At 37.1% G+C, this 24,452-nt stretch overlaps 1 protein-coding gene across 10 annotated transcripts in view; it reads right to left on the reverse strand.

The window, feature by feature from the left end:
• ROR2 (receptor tyrosine kinase like orphan receptor 2) overlaps positions 1 to 24,452 on the reverse strand; it is a 151,189-nt gene that overhangs the window by 8,738 nt on the left and 117,999 nt on the right. For all 10 annotated transcript variants that reach the window (XM_080575104.1, XM_080575102.1, XM_080575108.1 and 7 more), the window contains 2 exons: positions 4,323 to 4,450; positions 125 to 439 (listed from right to left, as the gene is read on the reverse strand). In XM_080575104.1, the coding sequence (XP_080431230.1) occupies positions 125 to 439; positions 4,323 to 4,450 (443 nt within the window). The remainder of the gene's footprint in view (positions 1 to 124; positions 440 to 4,322; positions 4,451 to 24,452) is intronic.

A 24,452-nucleotide genomic window follows, 5' to 3' on the forward strand; every position in this document is an offset into this window, starting at 1 on the left:
CTGACAGAACCCTTTCCAGTACTAAGCACCATCCTTTAAGCTTCTTCACCACCCTAACTGTCCCTTACAACAGTGCAAGATTATGGTCAGTATTAACATTGCAAAAAGCAGTATATTGACTTACATCGGCTGAGTCTCTCCACAGGGATCCCAATCCTTATGCAGTTAGCAGCTTCCAGTGTGTCAGGTCGTGGGAGATCCTCACACTTAGGCAACTGCAGCTGCATCAGTATGAGGGGGTTTGACCTCGCGATGTTGTACTCCTGTCTACAAAGATCATTCTCCAGAACTTCACATTCATCCCGGCACAGCTCCCGTGGCTTCGGGGTCCGAGAGCGCTCATCACACAGAGGAAACACAAAGTGGCAGAAGGATGGTATGGCAAACTGTGAGCACTGATCAGACAAATGCGTGGAAGTGCCGATCATGGTAAATGCAGCTGGGAAGGAATAAAAATACTGTTTAAGTATTAATTCACAATACACATGCAAAACATATTTTTTACATCATTTGCTTTTTACAATTTTCACCTCTTCTTGAGGCTCTGAGAGCCTACTGAGCAGCAGGGCAATGAGGTCATCTCTACAGCAAAGGATAGGTGACAAACGCAGGAAAAAAAACCAGCATTCCAGGGACCCTCTGACATCTGCAATTAGCTTGTAGGACCTCAGTTCTTAGGAAGCTACCCATGTAACTAACTGAGTAAATTGCTGGCACTTGACTAACTTCAACCTGAAAGGATAAAGATCCAAGACAAGATTCACCTGACAGAATGCTGACCAAAGTTTCCAAAGTTTCTAGTTGGATAAAATTTGAATGAGGATCATTTAGCTTCTTTCTCCTATGGACATTCTGATCAATAAGCAAGACAAGTGTTTTTCAAGCCTTGACAGACAAAAGGAAGTATGCCATTGGTAGCTGGGGAGATATTGCTATTAATTGATAAGAGAAGCCTAACTGGCAGCAGTTGGGAGAAAAATAAATGTAATCGATATCAGAATACTGATCACATTAAGATGAGTATTGTATTGGTTAATGACTTGATCCTCCCCTTCAGCTCTCACCACCTACACACTAATGTTTATCTGGGAGTTTTCTTACATGTTAAAATAAAATAAAATAATAATTATTATTAATAATAATAATAATAACAACAACAACAATAATAATAATAATAATGAGGGAAGTAAAAAAGAGAAGTGCACATGTTGTGCATCATATATCTGGGGATGAATCAAGCTTTAAACATAGAAACATTCAATCCCACACTGGAAAACATCAGTTGTGAGTGAGGCTTGCTAGACTGCATATCCCACCTATGAACACTGTAAAAAGAAAGGAAATGAGTAACCCAAGTCATTCAACAGTGTCTTTATAATCTACAGATCAGTTCTTCACCTCTTGTATAGCTCTCTCCTTCCTACCACCTACTTCCTGCTGCCACCTGCTGTGAGAGAACCTCCTGTCTCTTCCTAAACACCATACACGCAGCTGCCCCAGCTCCAGCCTTTTGCACAGCCTATATCTTTGTTGATTTTAATTTAATTTAACAGGAATGTAACCTTTCATCAGTCATGTATGTAATACTGCAAGCAAGCACAACATCAGGTCTCAAAAAACAGCTATGAGATGTGCATTTCCCTAAGACTAACACGGAAAAATTAAATTTGAAAGACAGAAGCAGTTGGCTATCTGAAATACCATACTAATTTTTGTGAAGGTGTTACAGAATTTAGACTGCCAGGAGGGAAAGGTGCATAATTTACAATCATGGCCTTATTTTGATGGGAAGCACAAAGGCAAGTAGGGATGTGTAGTGATAGCATAGCACAAAAACAAGAAATGCAGATGGACAAACACAGGGAGAGTCTGATTACTGTGTGCCAAAGGGCAGGCAGCAGTATTGGGAGCAAAACATCAGCAGCATAAAGTGTTTCCCCATCCAAACCCTGCATATCATTGCCAAGATCCTTGGTTTTCAAAGTCTGCCAGAAACGGCCCAGAAACCCCATTAGCCACTCATGTTTTTCTAAGCTCCTTTCTCAAAGTTTGCTTGCTCCTACAAAACTACAGTAAACCCCTGAATTTATTCTTGTACTCCCAAGTCTCTTTCAGGATTGTCTCCTTCCAGACTGAAGACTGAAAGTAGAGCATCTGAACAAAGTATGTGGGAAATATGTTGAGGACATCTGAATGAAATATGTGGGAAATATGTGGAAAGATTAAAGCATCTGAGAGGTTTATTTTTTCAGTCAAACAGATATTAAACAGCACAGTAAAGACATTGCTAATCACACATATCCACGGTTCAGGGGTGAGGTCCATGCACTCTTTATTGTTGGCCTTCCGGTCTTTTAAGTCATGTTTCAAGTTTTTCCCCTAAGTGTCCTCTGTTTTTTTTTTTAAAAGGAAGGCTCTGTTTCTCATATTACTGCATGACCAGGATCAAGCAGCACCACAGGCAGTAGAGGTGAAGTGATTTCATTCTGAATCCAGAATGAAAATTCCCTGTAGATATTATAGAATCATAGAATGGCTCTAGTTGGAAGGGACCTTAAAGATCTTCTAGATCAAACCCCCTGCCACGGGCAGCGATGTTGCCTGTGACCTTATCAAGTGGTTGTATTGTTGGACGGTAGGTGTCACCGTTGCCCAGTCACAACCTCCGCTGAATAGTGTACAGTTCTGAGTACAAAGAGATCCCACCAAAAACTTAAAAAGCGTAGGCAAAAGTGTAAACAAAATCTAAGGAGAAGTTATACAGCAGATATTTTACCTAACCAGGTAGTGCAATTTCAAAAATATACCGGCATTTGGGCAGAGAACACCCAAAATTGCAACACTTGTTTTACTTTTGAGAAGACTCATAAGAACAAATAATACTGTGAAGTCCTCAGTGTATAGTCTGCACATGGCTTTTGGTATGTCCTTCAGATGTATATACCTTAAAAATGCTAAATTATTAATGCATTATCATTACTGCCTAGGTAGGTACTAGGCAGTTCTATGTGTTGGTTCACAGAGTTTTCCGCCTAAAGAAAGTTAACAACAGAAATTCTCCTTAACTCCTATACAGTGTTCCAGCTCTCAGCCTCCAAAAGCTAACCAATAATTGATGGCACTGGGGAACCACCAGCCAGATGATGAATATTCATGCCATATATTCCAGAAACAAATATGACTTGATCAACAACAATTTTCTGCATCCAGTCAAGACAGATTTGATGTCATAGGAAAAATGTGGTATCAATACTATGAATTAATTAATGATAGAATAACAAAAAATTGGCCAGAAAAGGCCAGAATTCCAACATGAGAAAGAAGGGAGGGGAATGAGTCATAAAAAGACAAGAAAAGATTGGAACTGAGGTTTCAGTTATCCCAGATTTGATCACCATATCCTAATGTCAAGAAGAAAAAACAAAAAAAAAAAAAAAACAAAAAAAACCCTGGATTTCTGGCTTGACAATGAGCCCTTAAAATAATATCTTTAAGGGGATAGAGCTGACAAGTAAAGTCAAGCATTTTTGGCAATTAGTTTTGTTTAAATTCCAGATTCAATTAGTTAGCTATATCTGGCCAGATGCAAATAAGCTCCTGATGGACTGTGCTAATTGGCCATATATAACAATAGAAGGTTTGCTCTATTCCACAGATTGATTTGCTTGCTCTTAATTGTGTCTATTGGAATTGCAGCTGCTATCATCAGTGATCACTCTGATGAGTGAAAGTCCAGTGAAGAAAAATCTGCGTTGATATACAGCCCATTAAAAGTCATTAACATTCTGGAAACTTATTGTTCTGAAATGATGACCAGAGAAGGAATCAGCAGGGGCAGAGCACAGGAAGGTCAGCTCTTGCTTTATATAAATCAGTGTGAAATCCAGACTCTTCTGTGATTATGCAGTACGGGAGGAAACAAAGGAAAACCCACTATACTTATTTCAGGAGAACTAAGGCACAGCTTATTTATTTATTTACTCATTTTTACATCAGAAGACGTTTGCTTTTTAAAAAATCTTGTGTTGGAATCTGTCATGCAAAAAGCTCCAGCATGAACTACAAGCTGTTAAAAAGAAAATGTCCTGATATTTTACTTAAGGGCAACGAAAAAGCTTTTAAAAAACATCAGCTATTTACCTTTCTTGCTTCAAATTCTGCTATCTGCACAAGTGAGAGAATGGATCACCTACTTTGAGCTTTAATAAAGGATATCTTAGTCATTGACTTAAAAAACTGAAAAGGATGACAACATTGCTTGTACCTGAATTGGATATTTCCATAAATATTTTCTGTCCTGCTACAGAGATGTATAACCTTACCAGTAATTCGATTTTCAATTTCCCCTTGCATCTGAAGGGAGTCCACATAAATGGTCCTGTTTCCAATGATTCGTGCACATGCAATTCCTCTGTATGGCTGACAGAAACCATCTTCGTGGTAATCTTCTCTGCAAAAGATGGGTTAGGATTGTATAAGCCAATGTCTAGGACTGTATATCGCAATTAATTTTTACAAAACATATTCTTATAAAAGGAAAAAATCCCCCAAAAATGTAAATCTAAAATTGTTCAGTTCCTCAGATGCAGCTCTCTCCTTCAATTCTCTCTACATTAGTATTAACAAGGCACCCTGTAAATAGCTTATTAGGGGGAAAAAAAAAAAGTAAAACAAAACCTGAGATTAATTTTGAAATCATATGCTAATAGTAATGAAGTTTGACAGATGAATTTACTAAAAAGCTGTTAGACTGAGGCAGCAACATAGATCTTGTTACGTGTCCACATGCATTTTTGGCATCTAACTGCCTCCAGTACAATTAGAAAAACAGTTGGTTCTCTTCTTCCACCTCACCCTTGCTCTTTCTTCATTTCCTGTAGTGAACAGCAAAAGACATCTTGCCAAGCTTTAATTGAAATAAGGAATAGTTTTGAATGCTTAGTTAGGTAAACAGAGTGAAAAGTAATCAAGGTTTTAACCTTTTTTCCTCCTCTCCCTGGTCAGAGTCAATACCAAATTCCTCTTCCTACCTATAGTTTAATATATTTTTCAACTGAATGAGCATTTGGGCCAAGTTCAACTCCCTGACATCATTGTAAATATTTTGACATAACAGGACTAGCCTAAAGGCTCAGTCATTCAACACAGCGTCCCCAAAGCCCAAGTAAATAATACAGAGCTGATCTGTAGATGATAATTCTCTGAACCCTGCAAAGGGGCTTCCTAGAGGGGCACTCTCAGAGAGAATCTCCACCACGCCATGTGTTTCCTCTGGCACAGCACAGCCTCTGTGCCAGGATCCACTAGCTTGATGGATTCATAGCACATCACTCATTGCATGATGTACTGAAAAAAGGATAAAACATTACCTGGAAAAATATCACTCTGGAGAAATCCTTGGATACCCCAAAACTTAGTCATCTTTCCTAATGGTCAGGTCAAAAGTCTGAGGCACTCCCTCCAATAGCAGCAATATTTGAAATATTACTCCAATATTCTTCTGCAATTCATACTCTATTATCTTCAGATGTTGATACCTGTTTTGGCTACACATATTTCAATTTCTCCTACACATATCTTCATCCTTCCTGTTTTGCATGTCACATGAGCAGGACAAGGTTGTCAGTGAAATCGTGTAAAACTACAAAACTCCAACTGGGCCAAACCAGCACTAAAACCTGCAGTCTGACAACAGCTAGCCATGATAAGCGCACCACCCAGCACCTACACAGTGCTGAGTGCGGATTCCTGATTCCTGATATCCTATTCTGTTTTAGGATGTTCCTTTAATTTTTCCTCTGCTGTGTCTCCCTGATAAAGCTCTTCAGGGAAATGTCACCTCTATTCCTTAGGTTATAAACTCATTGGAAGTGGGAGGGAGGGTAGGCAGGACTGTCCACACAGGGTAGCCAAAAGCTGGAACCATCAATCATCACTTGAGCAGCAATCCTCCCTTGCTTCCTGGAAAGATGATGACTTAACAGGACCTGACCCATCACACAGCTGCTAGATGAAACATGCTGATTTACGATATGAAGTGTCTCATGCAGTTGTTGTCTAGATCTGGCCCTTACTTCCTACCATAGTACGATTGTTATATATTTATAAAACAACATTTTGTCTGCAAATTCTAAAACAAGTACCCAGAAAGATGGGTAATTTTTCTATTATGGTGGATGAAGCAAAAGAGGAGTCTTTCGGGATCAATTAAATGCTGCAGTGACATTCTTTCGCACTAATAACAAAACCTCTAATTTTGCAAAAACTGCATCATGCCTGAAGGGACAAAAATATCAAAGCAGTTTCTCTGTGCCTGTTTTATGATCCTTGACCACCTCAGTAGGAAATCAGCAATTCCCATAAGGAGCTGAATGAATATGAAACCCCTATTTGACCTCTTTCTCAAGACTAAATTCTTACCCCTATAGCCCTATCCTGCAGAACAGAGTCTGTAATGTATCTAAGTGAAACTGTACCTCACACTTCAACTCTCAGTGCAGGTCTCTCTTGCCAGCACAGGGAAAAAGAGGAAAAAAAAAAAAAGAAAAAAAAAAAGAAAACCAACTATAAAAACTAGCATGGGTTTGGTGACAAAAGAAAGCAGTATGATCTCTTACTTAGCTCAGTTTATTTATTTCTGTCAAGAACTTCTAAATACAGCTTAGATACTATATATACACACATATGCTCCCCTCTCTCATGTTAAAGTCAACTGCTGATTAAACTGAACTGGATATGACCATTACCATGGATGCAAGCAAAAGTAAACAGTAACCTGATGTCAGATACCCTGACTGAAGCAGAGCTCTTGCTCTATGTGTATCTTTGTGAAGTCACACAACTCAGCTTGGCCACAACTAGTGATCAAGGGGGGAAAATTGTTAGTATTTTGAGCAAAATATTTGATTTTGACAAAGCTGCAGTAATGGCAGCACTACTGGTACTTACAGTCTCCTTATGGATTTCTCTTTCCCTCTGCTACATGTAGACTCAGCACATGGCAAAGTGTTTGCAGTAAAAAGCAAGGTGGGGGGAATCTGATAAAATAGTGCAGGAGAGGCAGCATGCTCAGTTCAAACAGGAGGCTTTGGAACCATGTGCTTCTTTGATTCATGCCCTAAACCATATGCCAGCAATTCAGTTGCTGATTAGAGCAAGAGTTAAAAGCTGCTGAAAATAGGCAGAAATACTGACTCTTCAATTTCCTGCTCCTTGAGCTGTAAATTCTGCTCTGATCAAGAACCCTGGTAAAAGCAGAAATCTGACTCCAAAAGAGGAATCCAGAAGATTTGAATTTGTCCAACCTGCAGAAATCTTACAAGCTCACTAGGTATTATTACAGCCACAGATACTATTCGCCATTTTTCTTTCTGAATGTTTCAAGACAGCATTGCCTTTTCCCACCAATAATTTTCTTCCATTTTAATAAAACTTTATTTATTTATTTATTTTACACATCAAAGAGTTGGGAACATACTATATCTTGGCCTTCTTTTTCACCTTTGCTAAAGGACTACCTCAAGGACAAGGCACTTGTAATAAGTATTTCACAGAACCCAATTGGAGTGCAGGTGAGATAAGGTATGTTCTCCCACTAAGAGAACTCTCCTCACAGCTGCTTGTCAGATTGTGGGTTTAAACCAGGCTTTAGGTTTAAAAACAATGTTGTAAGGAATCTAGCTAAACAGTCCCTTTTTCTAAAACACCGTTTGTTTCTCAGGATGAATACCATTCGTTTTCCAGACTCAGAAGGTGATCTTAACGTGAGAACAAAAAAGTTGAGAACTAGCCTTTCTAATATGCAGATAGAGGAGGGAAACCTTCTGTATGGAGAACACATAATTAAAAGTAGCATCCGTGTTTTGGTCTTATGCACAACAAGGGGTGTTTCTAATATCCACCATGCTAACAAGGTCTGGAAACATTGGGAAATCTGCAAGTTCCTCATCACACACACACTGCACTACCCAATTAAACATAGTGGGCCTTCAGGTTTATGGGCAGAAGAAATCTGCATGAAAGGGATAATTAAACAAGTGATATAAAAGGCTCAGTGGTGCAGTGCCTGTTGAATCTCCTTCTAACAATAGAAAACAACTTCCTGGGACATGTGAATCTGTAAAGGAGGTGTGGGAAGACCTAGGTGTCCCTGAATGGGAACAAAACCCAGCACACATGGCTGGGAGTATCTGTAGACAGAGAAATCCCACCAATGGTTTGAATCCTGGCCTGCTGTTTTTGAGCTGTTAGGAGATGAGATATATACTCTGGTGCAGGATATGCAGTGCCTTCTGCTCAGACACCCCTCAGGCCCTGAGGATGGGCTGCAAAAAGCAGTAGCTTTCTATTAGATAGTTTGAAAGAAATGTTATTCAGAAATAATGGCTTTCTTCAGCTACAAGTATTTACCGTATGAGAACAACTGTACCCAAGGTCATGCAAGACATCGGTAAGGTAAAGCTGTCCTCCAGAAGTACATGGAGACAAGTCCAAGGCTGCTGCAAGCACTGCAAAAATGCACCGAGCACTGCTACCCCTGCACAGTAACCATCACTATATTTCCAGAGGTGACGCAGAAAGAACACTGAACAAAAGGCTACGAAAGAAAATACCTAGGAAACAAAGAGGCTTTTCTGAATGGAAAATCTGAAATGCTCAAAGAATACATCTGGGTATAATACGCTATATGAGATCTATGTAACACAATCTATTGTATGCAACTGTCACAGCCGAGTAGGCCAGAGGGCATATGAAACAAAAAAGTCCCAGTAAATAAAAGGCAATTGTGGAAACTCTGTTCAATGCCAAAATAATCTTGTGATGCATATAAGTCTAATGACAGCTTTAAGCATACATTGGGTACTTTGAAAATGAAGTGAGAGCTGACCTACTATCTTTACTTGCAAATGGTGAAAGCACTTGAAGGCATATTTAGCGTGAGGGCTCATGAAGTGAATTTTGAATACAGAGTTGAGAGGTGCTAGAGGTACTATTTATTTGCTAGTAAGATACATTTTTTTCTGGTTGCCTCCCACAAGCTTAACTTGAAAAGACAAAGAGAAACTTAAGCTAAAATATTTTTCCTGATAACAGATACAACACTGTGCATCAGTTGGAAAGAGGAATTCAATTCCTCCAGAAAACCCAGAAAGGGGAATTTTGACTCAGTAAGTGAATAACAAGTCATTAGAAAAAAAAAATAATAATAATCTTTGATTTTTTGTTACTGGCAGTTACACATTGAGAAGCCATTTTATAATGTAATAAATAACTTAATTCTTCACTGTAATTAATTCAGTGCTGGTATTGGATACGAGGGAGGCCAACACCCATATGATATAGATTCAGATTAAAACATTAGCAAGCCCTGAGTATTCCATGTAATAATGTTTGTTAACCACAATAATTAATAACTAACACTGAAAATTAAGTAACTAGAAATCAGTCTTAGCATAGGAGCAAGCTGGAGAAAGGAGAACTAAACAACTTGCAATAAATAAAATAGTAGTTAAGAAAAGCAATTAAAACGGTAGGCTTTTCACCTATGTAGGAAAGAATTGTAATACTCAAGTAGTTTCCTACGAAGGAGTTTTGAGATTCCATAGAAAAGAATATGACAGATCTTCTGGAGTTTCATTATTCTGCATGCAAAACTGAACATTTATCTGTTGAAAATAGGGTTGTTTTTTGTTGTTGTTGTTCTTGCTGTTTTTTTGTTTGCTTGTTTGTTTTGTTACATTACCAGCTTCTGTAGTCCATTTCATAGTTTTGAACCAAGTAGCAAGATAAAAATCCTGAAGGTTCAGTTTAGACAGTCACATTGACTACATTAAATATACATATATATCAATCTACACTTTTAATACAATTAACAAGTTATTTACAATTATAATTTGATAACAATTTGTTTATATATATTCAAATAATAAACTTAGAAGTTATTTAGAGGGACACAAAATACAAAGAATTACAGGAAAAAAAGCGTTATGTTTAGTGAAAGAAAGGCAAATCACACTAAGGTGTAGGAAAGCTATTATAAAGCTGTTATAATAAAACATCATGGATTTCTGTCTTTTATATATGTATATAGCCATGGTTTGTTTACATTGCACCTCAAACTGGGAACTGTTATAATCTGGCACTACAACCTTTGTAATATGTTCCCCCCACTCTTGACAAATATCATATCATAGTGTCAGGTCATAAGCGAATCACTTTTCAATGGCTAAAATGAGTTCACATCTCTTAACAGTCAATAACTCCCCCTGAAACAGGTCACAGAGAAGATCTACAGAGAAGAGAAACATATTAAGTTTTCATATGTCTTTGTCCTATACAATTTTCCTCTTGTCAAAAATATGGTAAACCTATACTACTATTACTGTAGAAAAATACCTGGTACTTTCAGGTCAGGTTTCTATATTTAACTTTCAGAGAAAATATCAAATAAACCAGAATACTTTAAATTCAATTTCTTGTTTCACCATCAAGAGTATTGTCTTTTAAAGTAATAGTTTCAACGGGGTATAAAATAGCTCTTTCTCATAGACTTCATATTGTGTGGAGATCAATGGGAGTTTTACTACTGACTTGCAGGGCAACAGGACTGGGGTATAAATATTTGATGGAGGAAAAGAATGGGATTTTTCAAAAGCCATATTGCATGAACTGTTTATCCACTGAGAAGGGTTGGGTTAATGCCAACTGTTCCTAATATTACCCATAATTTCTGCCCATACGGTAACAAGAATAAATGAGTTGGTGGCTTCAGTGAACTTTTCAAAATGCAGCTGTACAGGAAAATCTCAGTGGAAAAAAAAAAAAGGAGGAAGGGAAAGGGGGAAAGGGGGAAAGGGAAGGAACAAAACAATGGTTGGGACAACTTCAGTGCTGTAGTAGGACCCTGCCTAGTTGGAGATGCCCTTGGCCAGCACCATGGGAGAACAGCACGTGCTTCCTGCTCTACCTGTCCCTGTGCTCTGAATAAACAACTTCATTCTCTGACCAAAGTTTTATCTGCAGTTTTATCTGTGCCTTTATGGCACATAAAATCATTTGTTTCCACATCTTCATCAGCATCTAAAGATCAGCTCTCTTGATATAGCAGAAAATACCCATCAAAGTAGTTAAAACCTCAAAGAGACTTCACTAAAATGCAAGATGGATATAAAAACTTTTTCTGTGCACCTTTCACTAAGGGAAATTTTAAAATGGAATCAGAAAAGAAGAGAAGTTTAGTGTTAAGAAGTCAAAAACTAACAGGTGCAGGAATTTGTATATATAGTCATAGCTGAGTTGAAGTCAATGGACCTATGACAATTTACACTCACCAGGGATACGGCCCATGAATTTTGCTGCCAAATGCTCCTTGAGTTTAAAAGCAGTCCCCCAAAGTAAGATTTCCCCAGCATCTACAGTACAATTTGCATAAACATTACCAAATAGCACTTATTTTTGTGTTTTTAATGAGAAAGAAAAAAAAAGGTAACACTTGACAGAACGCCTAAAAAGGTAAATTAAAGCCACATTAAATGAGCAGAGCAATTTTGCTGAGTTTGATTTGAATCTGAAACCTGCTAGTTCCTGAAAAGTATGCTGTGAACTGAAACTTTAGGTTCAATGTCCAATTGGAAAATAACAATTGATATTTATTCCACTGATTATACTAAATGATGAATTTGTTAATCATAATATTCAAGACACCATTTTAAGCCAAGTAATTGATAAAGCAATTCATTGAAATGTCATTAGTGAAAACACAGCTGCAAGTGGTCTTAGTGTTTGCGATAACCTAGAGAAAAATAAGTTGTCAAACAGCAAATTGTAAAAAACAACCTTATTTTTAGCCTACTGCAATTATTTCCACACCTGATTACAAAAAGCGTTTTTAAACGCAGAACTTAGATGTCAAAGTCTGCTTCATAATTTGTTTTAAACTTACATATTTAAACAGTCCAGATAATGTTTTAAACATATATTCGGATATTATCATGAAAAGAGGATGTTTTTAATGGAAGTTACTTAAAAGACATTTAAACCCAAGAAAACAGGTGGGCATCAATACCATTTAAGCCTATGCCTGTATTGAATCACAAACCAAATTGTTTTGCTCTATAAGCATTGCCTTAAGTGGGTGTCAGCGCTTTTGGCTGAGCTGTGTCCTTGCTAAGAGCTACTGTATTCAGTCATTTAAGTGGCTAAAATCCATGGAAATTGGTATTTACTTCCCTTCTTTCACAGAATCATCTTCCATCACTCCTGTAAAAAGAAATACACAGTCCCCACTGGCAAAGATGTAGGAAAGAACCAAATACACGAAGCAGGGGCAGAGTGTTCTTGAGATAACACTACGCACTACTGGGGCTTGACGGTATCTCAGACATTCAAGTATTTATCATTACATATTTAGAAAAGGTTTCATTACACCAAAAAATATTGCTGTTCTCAACCACAGTCACATATAGAAGTATAGACACGGCGGGAAGATGGCTCTTAGTACAGTAGCCTTGGTGAAATAGTTGAAGTGGCCCTACATAAATACAAGTTATTGTGCTGTTCTACCCATGATCCAGCATAGAGTTACTCAATAAGTAATAACAACTCTAGCTTATGGAATATCTGCTTAGTCATTCAAATACAGTGGAACTGTACATCAGGAGACAGAAGATAAAGAATTTTGACGTTTGCAAGGCAGATAGTCCCTCATGACGATGAAAGAAGCAAAGTTAAGCAAGGACACCTGCTCCTGAAATTTCTGCAAGGAACAGAAGAATGTCCCTGGACACATTAGTCATAAACCTCTGACTACCACATGTAAGTTCAAAAAGATGAACTAATATTAATTCTCTCTACAAACGTTCCTCCAATCTCTATCAATTTACTGACATGGTATTTATGTAAATTCTCCCATTGCTTTCATAGGTCTTAACATGTTTGGATGAAATCTTGAAATCATATGAGTCAGCTGGAAATCCAAGGAAGGTTGCCAGTCTGCTTTGTCGAGTATCAGATATTTTTTATCAGAAACATCTGTTACCATTAGGGTTACTGAAGAATTTAAAAAAGAAAAAGCTTCAGAAAGCTAATTTCAACATATGGGAACATGGACCTGGCCTTGCAGCATTCCAGCTTCTTTCTCACCAAAGAAATCATTGAGACCGAGTCTCCTTCCCCACCCCCTTTTTTCTTCTTCTTCCTTTTTTTTTTTCTTTTAAGGCGAGTTATCTTTCCTGATGCGCTGTGACTGTGTAATAAATTGTCTCCCATTGACACTCCCAGGAAAAAGCTGTAGGACCAATGAGCCTTTTAAAGTGCCTCTAACAAGCAACTCTTTATTTCTCCAACTGCCAGAAAACAGAATTCCTCTTTTATCTTTCCTTCCCATTCCATGCCACCCTAAGCAAGTACACGCAGCTTGGCTCCAAAAAGTTCTCGGAAGAGTCCACCAGCTGAGAATACAATTATAATTGCTACCATACAAAAGCAGCAGTAAAACTGGTAGCAGGCAGCCGAAGAGCAGGGCCACCACTGCCTTGGGGCCAACATGGGAGACAGAGGTCTGGACCTGGGCAGCTTGTCTATGCCTAAAAGAATAGAGCTAAGATGGCATGTTGGCTGCCCAGCAGGAAGAAAATGCCATCAAGGGGAGATGGGCAAGGGGCATCTTTGATCATGGTAATACCATGGAAGGGAGGGACATCGAGCTTCACCAAACAAGCTGGGCTGGGGATGGAAGGGTGAAGGAAGGGCAGCTACCTCCTGTAATGTGGCTCCAAGCATGCCTAGTGCAGCCTCCCCCCCACAAAAGCACATAGGAATTGACATGATCTAATAAATTCCTTTAAAAAAAAAAAGAATAACAACTTACATTTTTCAAGCATATACTCATGTGGTGTGATTTACTCCTACAAAAGCAGATTATGCACAGAAATAGAAATTTTATATTATTGCTCACTTCATTAAAATCCATTGACATAATTTTATATGCATGCCAAAATGACAGGTAGGTGGTAGAAAGTCTTGAGAGTAAATTAGACTACGAAAGAACAGTCAAAAACAGTAGTTATACAAACACAAAGAGAAAGGGGTTACAGGGAAGACAATGGAATAATTTTAAAACAAAACAAAAAAAAACAACAAAACAAAACAAATGAAATACCACGACATGCCTCATGTTTTCCTTTTTTTTTTTCTTTAATGTTGGGATATAACAGTTTTCTGTAAAGCGCTTCTTAGTTTTTTAATTAAAAAAGCACAAACTTTTTTTTTTAAAGAATGGTTTTAAATATATTTTAATTAAAAATTATTTCAGAATTCAAAATGTTTTAACTGACTGTATCCCTAAAAAAGTGATCCTTTATGAAAATATTAGAGCAAATCCAAAAATGAAAGGAACCGTATGGATGTAATTTTATTCTTATTTCTTTTTTTTTTTTTTAACATAACAAAAGCAGTTTTGCTATTTCATCTAACACAGAGATTATATGTCTGATAGCAGAGAACTTTGTAAAACAGCCAGAAATTATCATAGCATCAGCTATAAATTCAAGGTTACATAATTATATGAACATGGAAGTGTTCATCTTCAAAGTCCTTCACAGTTCATTTTTATTAAAACTACAGAAACATAACTATTTATAACTGTACAATATTGAAATGGCAGTTTCACAATAATTTTTCCAGTCTTAGGAAAAATAGATGATTTATTCTGTTTATCAGAAAACCCCAGCATGAGGTAAGTGATTTCTTTAAAGCATCTAAGCATTAATATGAAATTCCTAATATGAAATACTTGTTAGATTTTCTGTTTTTTGTTGTTTGTGGTGGTGGTGTTTTTATTTTGCCTGTTTTTGTTTTTTATGGATGCAATAGGAACTATATATTGTAGGCAACATTACAGAACGTTACACTTTGAGAACACATCCCAGTGCTAGAGGCTATTTTCATAGCTGCTCTTGACTTCACAGAACATATTGGAGCTGAAATTTTCCCAAGACCAAAGCTTTTTTTTTTTTTTTTTCCAGCTTTAACAGACATGGTTCAGGTGTTTCGGAAAATGAGCCCTGAGAAAATTGCCATTTTTCTCTTTAAAAAATAAATTAATTAATTAATTAAAAAACACAAACCAAACCAAAACCAATACAAGGAAAAAGCAGCCATTTTGTTCCTATGCTATTAAGCAGACACCCGAGACTTTCTGGGGCATGTCTTTGCTGTTCCAGTGAAACACTAGCCAAATTTGTCTAGTTTTTGCATCATTTCCGTCTTCATGTGCTCAGCCCAGCCTATGAGTGTATAGCTGATAAATTCTCCAAATACCCAATCTACAGCAAGTTTTGCCAACCTGCATGAGAAAATAAAATTGTTTGGCACCCATGTCAGGGCTAGCACTTCAGGTTAAATGAGGCAAAGACATGAGAAGTTTGCTGAGGGCCCAGGAAGACAGGGGATATGGAAATGGGAGGTAGAGGCAGATTGGGGGTGTGAAAAGGGGCTACTACTAGAAGTGCCTACAGTCCTCCACAATCGTGGAGTAAAACCTAATATTTTTTGTGCCTCACCATTCCCTTCTGTCAACATGTGTCTCCTCTTCTGGGCTGATCTGGTTTGAAGACAGCAGCCTATTATTACAGCTTTCTATCCATTGGCTGGCTCCAGCGACCAAGATCTGGGTGGTACGGCCAAGGAATCCAGACCTCATGAAATAATTCTGGTATGTCATCATAATTCCACATAATAGAATAGTTGACTTTTTCCAAATTAGGAAAATTATCTTTTTCTACACAGGAAATTCTATGCCAGTTTCAATCAAAGCCTCTGGAGTTCTCAAGAAGAAAAATAGAAACAGGGTCGTCTACCCCAACCACTAGAAGAGGGTAGAAATGAGCAGCATTCGGCCTACCCTTCGCACAGCACCTCAAAGTACCCAAAACTGCTGGGAACCCAGCTCTCGTGCAATCCCAAATGATAATTTCTCCTTACTTTTATTCCTTTGAACTTAAAACCTTTTACTGAAGGCTTTTCACAACTCGTGTCTAAAGACACTGCTCTCCTCTATTCTCCTTTCCAATGGCTGAATGTCTTTTTTTTTATTTTAATCAAAATTTTCCAAAAATTTAATAATGGATGCTGTCTTTTATTTCAGGCAAAGCAAAATAGTTCACATTCAAAATTCACAGTTACAATTTGTTTTCAGATGCCACACACAGGATGCCAGACAAACATTATTAACTTGATAGGCTGTGAGTAGCAATTGTAGCAGCACCACAGCTCCATAAATTAATTTAATCGGGCTTAACTTTAATAAACTCTTCATTAATCAAAACGAATTTGAAGAAAAGCAATTGGCAGATCAAATGCATCTCCTAAGATTAGCATGTTAGCATTTAGTTCCTAACGCTTGAAAACTAAGATCCTGTGAATACTGGTGTATCTGTCAGTTTGAGTGACAGAAAGTTTACAAGCTATCACTCACTGCCTAGTCTTGAAACTATTAAGAATATGTTTTTAAGTAGCATGTAATAAACTGTAATCTATTGCAGAAGAAAGTAGAAAGGCAGTCTGTACTCTTCCTATTCAAAGCATAGATCTATTCCCATTTGAAACTATTTTCTTATACCATTCCCTACTGAGGCAGACTTTTCTTGTTTTGGAGGAAACTTTTTAAATTAACATATTTTAATATATATATTATATATAATATATATATTATATATATTAATATTAACATATTAACATTGCACATATTTCCCTTGCCCGTCCACTCATTGCTTTGCAATCTGAAACTACTTTATTGGAATGAGGTGGATAGAACAAAAAAAAAAAAAGTTTTTTGTAAAATTGTCAGATGAAAATACCAGGATTTCTGCATGCAGGTCAGCCTGTGGAGACACACCTATTCCATTGAACTAAAGAGACTGATTTCCCAACGTGAAGTAAAGCATGGTGAGGTGGGTGAAAATGTGCTTTCTGGTTTGAAAATAGAACTCTTAGAAAACTTTTAGGGGAAAAAAACTTGTGCCTGTGTGTGCGAGCACATATGTTTAAAAACAAAGTTTGTTTTTATATAAAATTGTATAAAGTACATTTATGTATGTTATATTTACTGTACAAAAAATTGTGATACACCATACGTTGTTTGTCTCCTACATAAAGCAGTCCTTTTCCTCTTTTGTACTATTATCTGGTTTAACAAAATGAGAAATGTAATACTTATGAATGATTTTTTTGAGGAGACTGTTGGTAAGATGTGTTTCTTGCAATTTTATTTTTAGAGTAATATTACCACAAATACTTCATATTTTCTTCTACAAAAGTATAAATTTAAAAGAGTAGGTTTACTTACTACTTTTTTTTCTCTATTTCTTTGAAAAAGGAAAAAAAAGAAAGGCTTTCTATCACACCTAATGTTATTTAGTTTTGAAGGGAAAAGTTTAAATTGTATCACTTTGTACCATCTGTTTCACCTTTTCTTAAGTATGGTGAATTAGTTGCATCTATAGTTTGGCCCTTTCAGACTGAACCAGAGAATGGAATAATACAAAAGTAAGGAAAAAATAACTATAAAGCCATAAAAATTGAAAGGATGATTTATGGTATGGTGTTACAACATTACCTCATTTTGTTGAATTACCTACTTTTCATTAGAATAGCGTTCCTTTACCTTTGTGCCTAACTGCAATATTCACCCTTTCCATGCATGCACTTAGAAGCTATTCAGCATCCTAAGGAACTCTAATTATACTCAGTGTGGCATCAAATGCTGACAGGAAGTCTCAGGGACATATAACTGTCCTTTTGTAGGACATACAATAAATACTTTGAAAGCCATTTAAGCTTCTGAACGAAGGAGAGAAGGGGAGGGAAAGAGAGAGGAAGTAAAATCAAAACAAACTAAAGATCCCTGGTTATATCAGGGATGTCCAACAGCTGCAGTAGCTACTTGCCAAAAGCCCAAGGGCCATTACTACTTTGAATATCAATTTACGTATATCTTTAAAAGGATCAACAAATGTCTTATTTTGCTTGCAAGTTCTTTGGTAGTTTAATATAAATTGTTTCTCTGAGCTGCCCAAACCTAAGCACCTGTTGCTAATCTTGAATTTGCTGGAAGAGGGCATGTTGGGGTCACATTTTTACAAACTTGAAGCTGTATTCAGCTCTTGGCTGTACATGCACATCTCAGAATCACACCTTACAGCTCGACTGATAAAATAGCCTCCTAGCTATGAGAAACATGACCACTGCTCCGCAGAGTAAAAAGGAGCTTGTCCTAGCCCACAGTCTATGGGTAAATTCTCCTTACACAAAACATCAGCTTCATTTAATTACGTAGGTGGGTACCTATAAGCTATACTTCTAAATTTTGGAAAGCACATCTCTTCGGAAAAAAAATGTTCTTGTGCTTTGGTATACTATGTGCTGGAGCCCCATATATAACAGCAAAGTGGTATGCACTACATTAATTACATTACATGGTCCACCCATTTTGAAGTATCTTGACTCTACCGCTAACCACAAGAGGCAAGGTGCTTCCTCAGATTTAACCCTATGTTAGCCTAACTCTAAAAGCAGACAGAAGTGTAATTAATTGCCTCTTCCTAAATAATTTGAAAGCCTTGTCCCACAGCAAAGTAGTCCCATAAGAATGCTTTCTTGGCTTTGCAACCAGGCTCATGCAGTACAAAGCAGCTGTATTACACTGTAAGGGGCATTTGATTTATCTACTAACACAGAGCTCTATTTTTAATCACCTTTGCATATCCTTGGCATCCCTTTGTTGGGGGGGGGGGGGGTGTTGGTGCTGGGGGGGCTCTGAATAATTTAGGTTAGTGGTGGGCATAACAATTGAAACAAAATATTAACCTTTTTTCAGTGTTCCCTGTCAGCTTCTTCCCCTTGTTCTTTTCTTCCTTTAAAAGGAAAGGAAAAGGCTACCGCTTGCAAACAGTTTCTTCAGACAACAAGTCGCAGATATAGAGACACTGGTTTTGGCTCTTGGATGTACATGCACTTCTCAGAGTCACACCTTACAGCCTGACTGATAAGAGAGCTTCCTGGCTGTGAGAAACCTAACCATTACTCTGGAGAGTAGAAAGTATGCTTCCTAGCCCACAGATGCCTGCTTCTACTCCACAGTGCTAAGCATGTTAAACACACACATTGTGTTTAAATCAGTCAATTTTGTAAGTCCATATTGAATTTATACTTCTATCACTAAATAACAAAATGCATAGGTCCTTCATTATTTATTTACTAAAGATTAGAAAAATATTTAATTGGGAAATTAAAGCTGAAGAAATAACATAGTGTGGGAAGAAGCCAGGATCTGGTGTGGCGCAAAGCAACCCAAACCAGCACTTCCACTGCTCTTTAATCTTGCCTTGAATTACACATACTCTAGGTTTTTAATGAGGAAAAAAAAAAAAAAAGAGGTATTTTTCAAAACCACACATGTAAGATTAGAACAAAATTTTCTCACTCTCCATTATAAGACAGCAGACTACACTTCTTTTGAGTGTATGCTACAGCTCTGGACAGACCAAATTTTCAGTTACGCATTTATTTCTGAGACATTTTGAGCCTTACTAGGATACTACGTAGCTAAATTAAAAATCAATCAGTATACCAAAAAACTTACATTCTAAAATAGACAAGAGAGAAAAACAGCATGAAAAAGAAGTGTGATGGCTGGTTCACTGAAGCCTTGATTTCAGTTCTTTCATTCCTCTACAAATTTCCAGTCTCAGCCTGAGCAAATTGTCAAAGAACATTTAAACCGATGGGCCAAGAATCAGATCTGAGATGGTGGATCAAAATTCCCTGATAAGAGTCCTAACCCCACACCAGGGTGAAATACAGCCTCCCCTCCAACCTTGAAATTAAAAAGGAAACTGACACACAGGGGCTAGAAAGGAACTGCAGCATGTTCCAGCCAGATCCCCAAATTGGATTGTCAGGAAGCCAGGAAATCTGCCAAGGCAAACACATGCTGTTTAATGTAGACCAGCCTGAAATAAACTGTGCCTCGGTTCCTCATTTGCAAAATAGGAGTAACATTCCTTGTTTTTGGGGGAGAGAATGCACCCTAAATGTTTTGAAGTGATCTGATCACATAATAGTGGAAGGCACAGAATTCCCAAGATTGCCCATCTCCATTTGATGTACAAGAAATGGAGAGACAAAGGTTAAACAACTTGCTGCAATCACATATGGAGACAGGAGCACAGCCAGAAATTAAATCCAGACCTCTAAAATTACAGTCCAGTGTTTTAATCACAAAATCCTTCTTCTTCCTTGATTAAAACGGGAAAGCAGAACAGAAAATATGTGCTTATTCTGTAACTTCAAGATGTTACCACAAATATCATAGAAAAACATATAGACCTCAAATATGGACATCTCTTCCAAGGGTATATTTTGCTGAAATAAAAGACATGCATGTCATTCTGGAGGAGCCCCATCTTTGAACACCTGGTCCTAATGGACCTGATTAAACACTGTAAATTTTGAGTTGAAATAGCCTTATATTAGGTATTAAAACATCTGTCTATGTGAATTTTAAGAAAAATCTCATATGATTTACAAGATTAAAAATGCCATTATCAGTGTGTGAACTGCACTGAGACTAGAAAAGAGTTTTTGCCACTCAAAGAAAAGGAAGGAGTGGTACTGCTGCTGTTCAATTATAAGGAAAGTATTCTTCCCTTTCTAAAGTGGGTACCTTTAGATTCCCAGACAGATCCAGCTAACAAAATTATTTTTGCCTACAGCTACTGCCTTTTTTCTGGAAGACCCCAGGCATGGCCAAGGAGGTGACACCAGTGTGAAGTGCAGTGATGACCCACTCCCTTCCGTCCTCTTTCTCAAGGTTCATAGTCCCTTTTCCAATTTATATTTACATGTAAATTTGTCATATTATGAAGACATACTTGCACCCACCACAAGACTGTAGGACTGCCTGTCATGTCATGCAGAAGGTCACCATTGGGGTCACAGCAGTTGTGTGCTTTAGCTATGTGATAAAAGTGGTAGGATATGCAGAACCACAGAGAATAAACTGCCTACACTAGCCTTGGGAAACCTCACCAGGGTTTTAACTCGGATGTTACTAGACTTTAAAAACCTTTTATTTTCCATCATTTGAAAAAACTGTTTTTCCTCAGCTACAATTCTTTTCACATTTTTCTTCAATGGACTGAATTTTAAAATTCTAATTATTGTCCCAAACTGCCTGAATAAAACAAGGCATGTGAGCAATGCAAAGTTGTTCTGAATGGTTAGTACCTAAAACATTCCTCCCTGAACTAATAGCAACTTCTACTTGATGACTATGTTTCTTCCCACCTATTTCTCCTTATAAGTATTCAGCATACAGGCACTGGTAACTGAAAGTTCAGAACCGATCTCAGTGTTCAATTAAAAAAAAAAAAGTGAATTTTCATACTTAGAAAGCCTAGTTTCCTGAAACCATATCAGATTTTCCAGAGGACCTTAGAGCCAACAGACTGTTAGGTATCTTCTATCCCAAATCCCCTTCAGGGTGGTTCCACCACAGTCACGGCCTACGTGAGAAAACTCGGCTTCAAATCAGGAATTTGCCTAATGGATAAAATTCAATCTAACTATTCAATTCAAGAGAAAAATAAATTAAACTAGAGAACACAGTCTTTTTAGAATGACATGATCTTGTAAGAGCAATATCTCTGGAAGGAAAGGCAGCTGTTTCTGCTTTCCTACTCTTAGACTTCAAGAGATTAACATTCATTGCCTAATTGTAAACTATTCTAAAATACCATTCTCTGGTATTTGCTACCCAATTATTTTATTTTCTCTCATTCATACCTTTCTGAATGGACAGGACATCTCTCTTCACACGGGAAAAAGTGAATAATGTTAATGATACAAAATATGAAAACGTTATGCAGGGAGAGAAAGGATTCACCCTGCTGTCTAGTCCTGTGGTAGAATTGTCCTCTAGTAGCATATCCCTTTGGACAGCAAAGGCTGGTCAGAGACTATTTTTTTGATAGTGTTTTGATTTTATTTCATATATAAATTAATTTGTAGTAGCTATTAATACTTTGAATAGTTTTAATACTTTTGATAAATAAAGTAATAAATAAAGTACAGAAATCTCTCAACATCACTAGCAGACAGTCAGGGCCCTTTTTTGCACTGGTAAATCCATCTGCATAATGAACTGATCTGCAGCAATTCTTAATTGTTAGATAGTTTTTAAAAATCCACAGCAGAACACATGGATTATATAAAAATACCTTGCTAGATGTTATCTGTATAGGTAAAGGTTTTTATCCCTTAATAATTCATTAGGTGTAGTTTTAAAACAAGATACAATTATTTTAGGTTTCAGCGCTTTCACTGAAGCATGTCTCTTTGGAAGCATTAATGCCAGGAGAAACGGCACTCAGGTGGTTCAACACGAGACTATGCTGCACAGCCAGCAAACAGAAAGAGCCCTTTGTTTCACACCAGCCCCTTCCAAGCAGTTTGGTATTTCATTCATCTTTTTCCCCTTTCCTTGATTCAGGCTTACAAGTTGACCTGCACAATTTTATACAAAATATTCATTAAAAACAACAACAACGATAATGATAACATAGTCAGTTTCTGAAAAGAGGAAAAATAACACTGTCAAATACAGCATTTTATTTGCAATACTAAGCGGGAGTCAGGGAACATGGGAATTAAAAAAAAATGGAACGAAAAGAAATACCAGAAAGGAGGGTAAGATTTTTGGAAAATTTGGTGGACAAAACCTGATGATGTAGGAAGGTGCAAAAAAATTAAATAGGGGCAGGCATTAAATAAGGCAAAAATCTGTAATCCCTGAAAGTTCCTAGACCTCCATTGCTAAGTCCCTCAAGATTTCTCTCTTGACCTTTGATCTCAGCCTGTTTTTCTCAAGTTACAGCTTTCTCTTCAATCTAGCAGATATGCAAAATAAATAAATAAATAAATAATCTACCAGTACTGTACTCTTCATTACATTTCCAATGGCAAGCCCAAAAAGATGATGGAAAGCTACTGCTTCCAGGTTCATCCCTCGTACCATTGCTACAGGACCAATTTAGGAGTGTCCTAATCCCAAGCCAGTTCCAGAACCATATGAAATAAAGTTGTTTATTCCTTTATTTTAACCTATAGTTGAAAACCAGTAAAGGTTAAATAACAAAGTGTTCAAAAGCTAGGTAAAGCAGGAATGAAAGATATCTAAGAAACATTAATCCACTTCTCCTTTTAGGGGGCACGAAACCAAGAATTCTATGTCACATATTTTATTTTTTCATTTTAACAGTGTGTGTGTTTTCGTTTTTAAATTATGTCGATATTTGTAAACTATTAACAAGGCAATGCTCAGTGCAGGAAAATGTTTGAACAAAACAGTATTAGAGAAACCAAAAGAAATAATATTCATTATTTGCTTAATAACACAACAGGAATCAAAGTAAAACCTGGTTCCCGGCCTTTCACCTTGTTCTCAGAGCTCACTACTCTTCAACTGTGTTCAAGAACTGTGTTCTTTGAACTTCAGTTCAGTGCTTCACTATGCATATTTTAGTTTGCTATCTCCTGTACCAGTCTCTGCTTCCCAAACCTGTAAAAGATTGGACGGCTTCCTGGAATCTCACTATTTTACCCTTTGTAGAGCAGGTGCATAACAGTTTTTTTAAAGTAAAGTGCTGTATAATCTTAAATAGGATTTCAGTGGTTCCAGAAATTATTACTTTATTTTTAGTATGCTGACTTAAACAGCTGTTTTTAATCTTCAATCGTTAACAATCAATTTTAAGAAAAAAATGAAACCTTGTGAAATCTTTACAATGTTGAAATCCTTTAAATTAATTTGCACATTCTGTGCATATATAAAGTACAAGAATGTGTACTATGTGTTATTACTTTTATACATGTAAGATTGAGTAAAGTATCTATAAAATGGATGCTGTGGTGGTCAGTCCACTGCAGCAATTTAAGGAATTTCCACTCAAGGCAGTTCAGTGGTCTCAAGCACTGACCAGTTATGTATGTCTTAAAAACACCCATGCATCTTTACAAATTCACTTTTATCCTTATTTTGAATTACTCCATTCCAACTGTAACTTTATGAAATTAACGCATAAAAAGGCCTTGTTGCGTTCCATATGCCTTTAACTGATATGCTGCAGAATCTATCTTAAGAATTCACAGTATGTATTATTTAAATTAAAACTAATAAAGCAGAATACATAGAGCTGATCCAGTCATAAAGATGAACTTAGATCTGCAAGTGAACAACTAAGTACAACTAAGAAAAATCAGCCAGTAACTACTAAAGTCAAAATGACACTAACAAATAGAGGTTATCTAACTGCTCAAAGAGAGGATTCTAGTTTTGTTTTACCTGACTTTTCAAACTATAATAGTATAACATAGATAAATTTACAACCACAGCA

Source organism: Anser brachyrhynchus (assembly GCF_964034855.1).
Source record: "Anser brachyrhynchus genome assembly, chromosome: Z".
NCBI lineage: Eukaryota > Metazoa > Chordata > Aves > Anseriformes > Anatidae > Anser > Anser brachyrhynchus.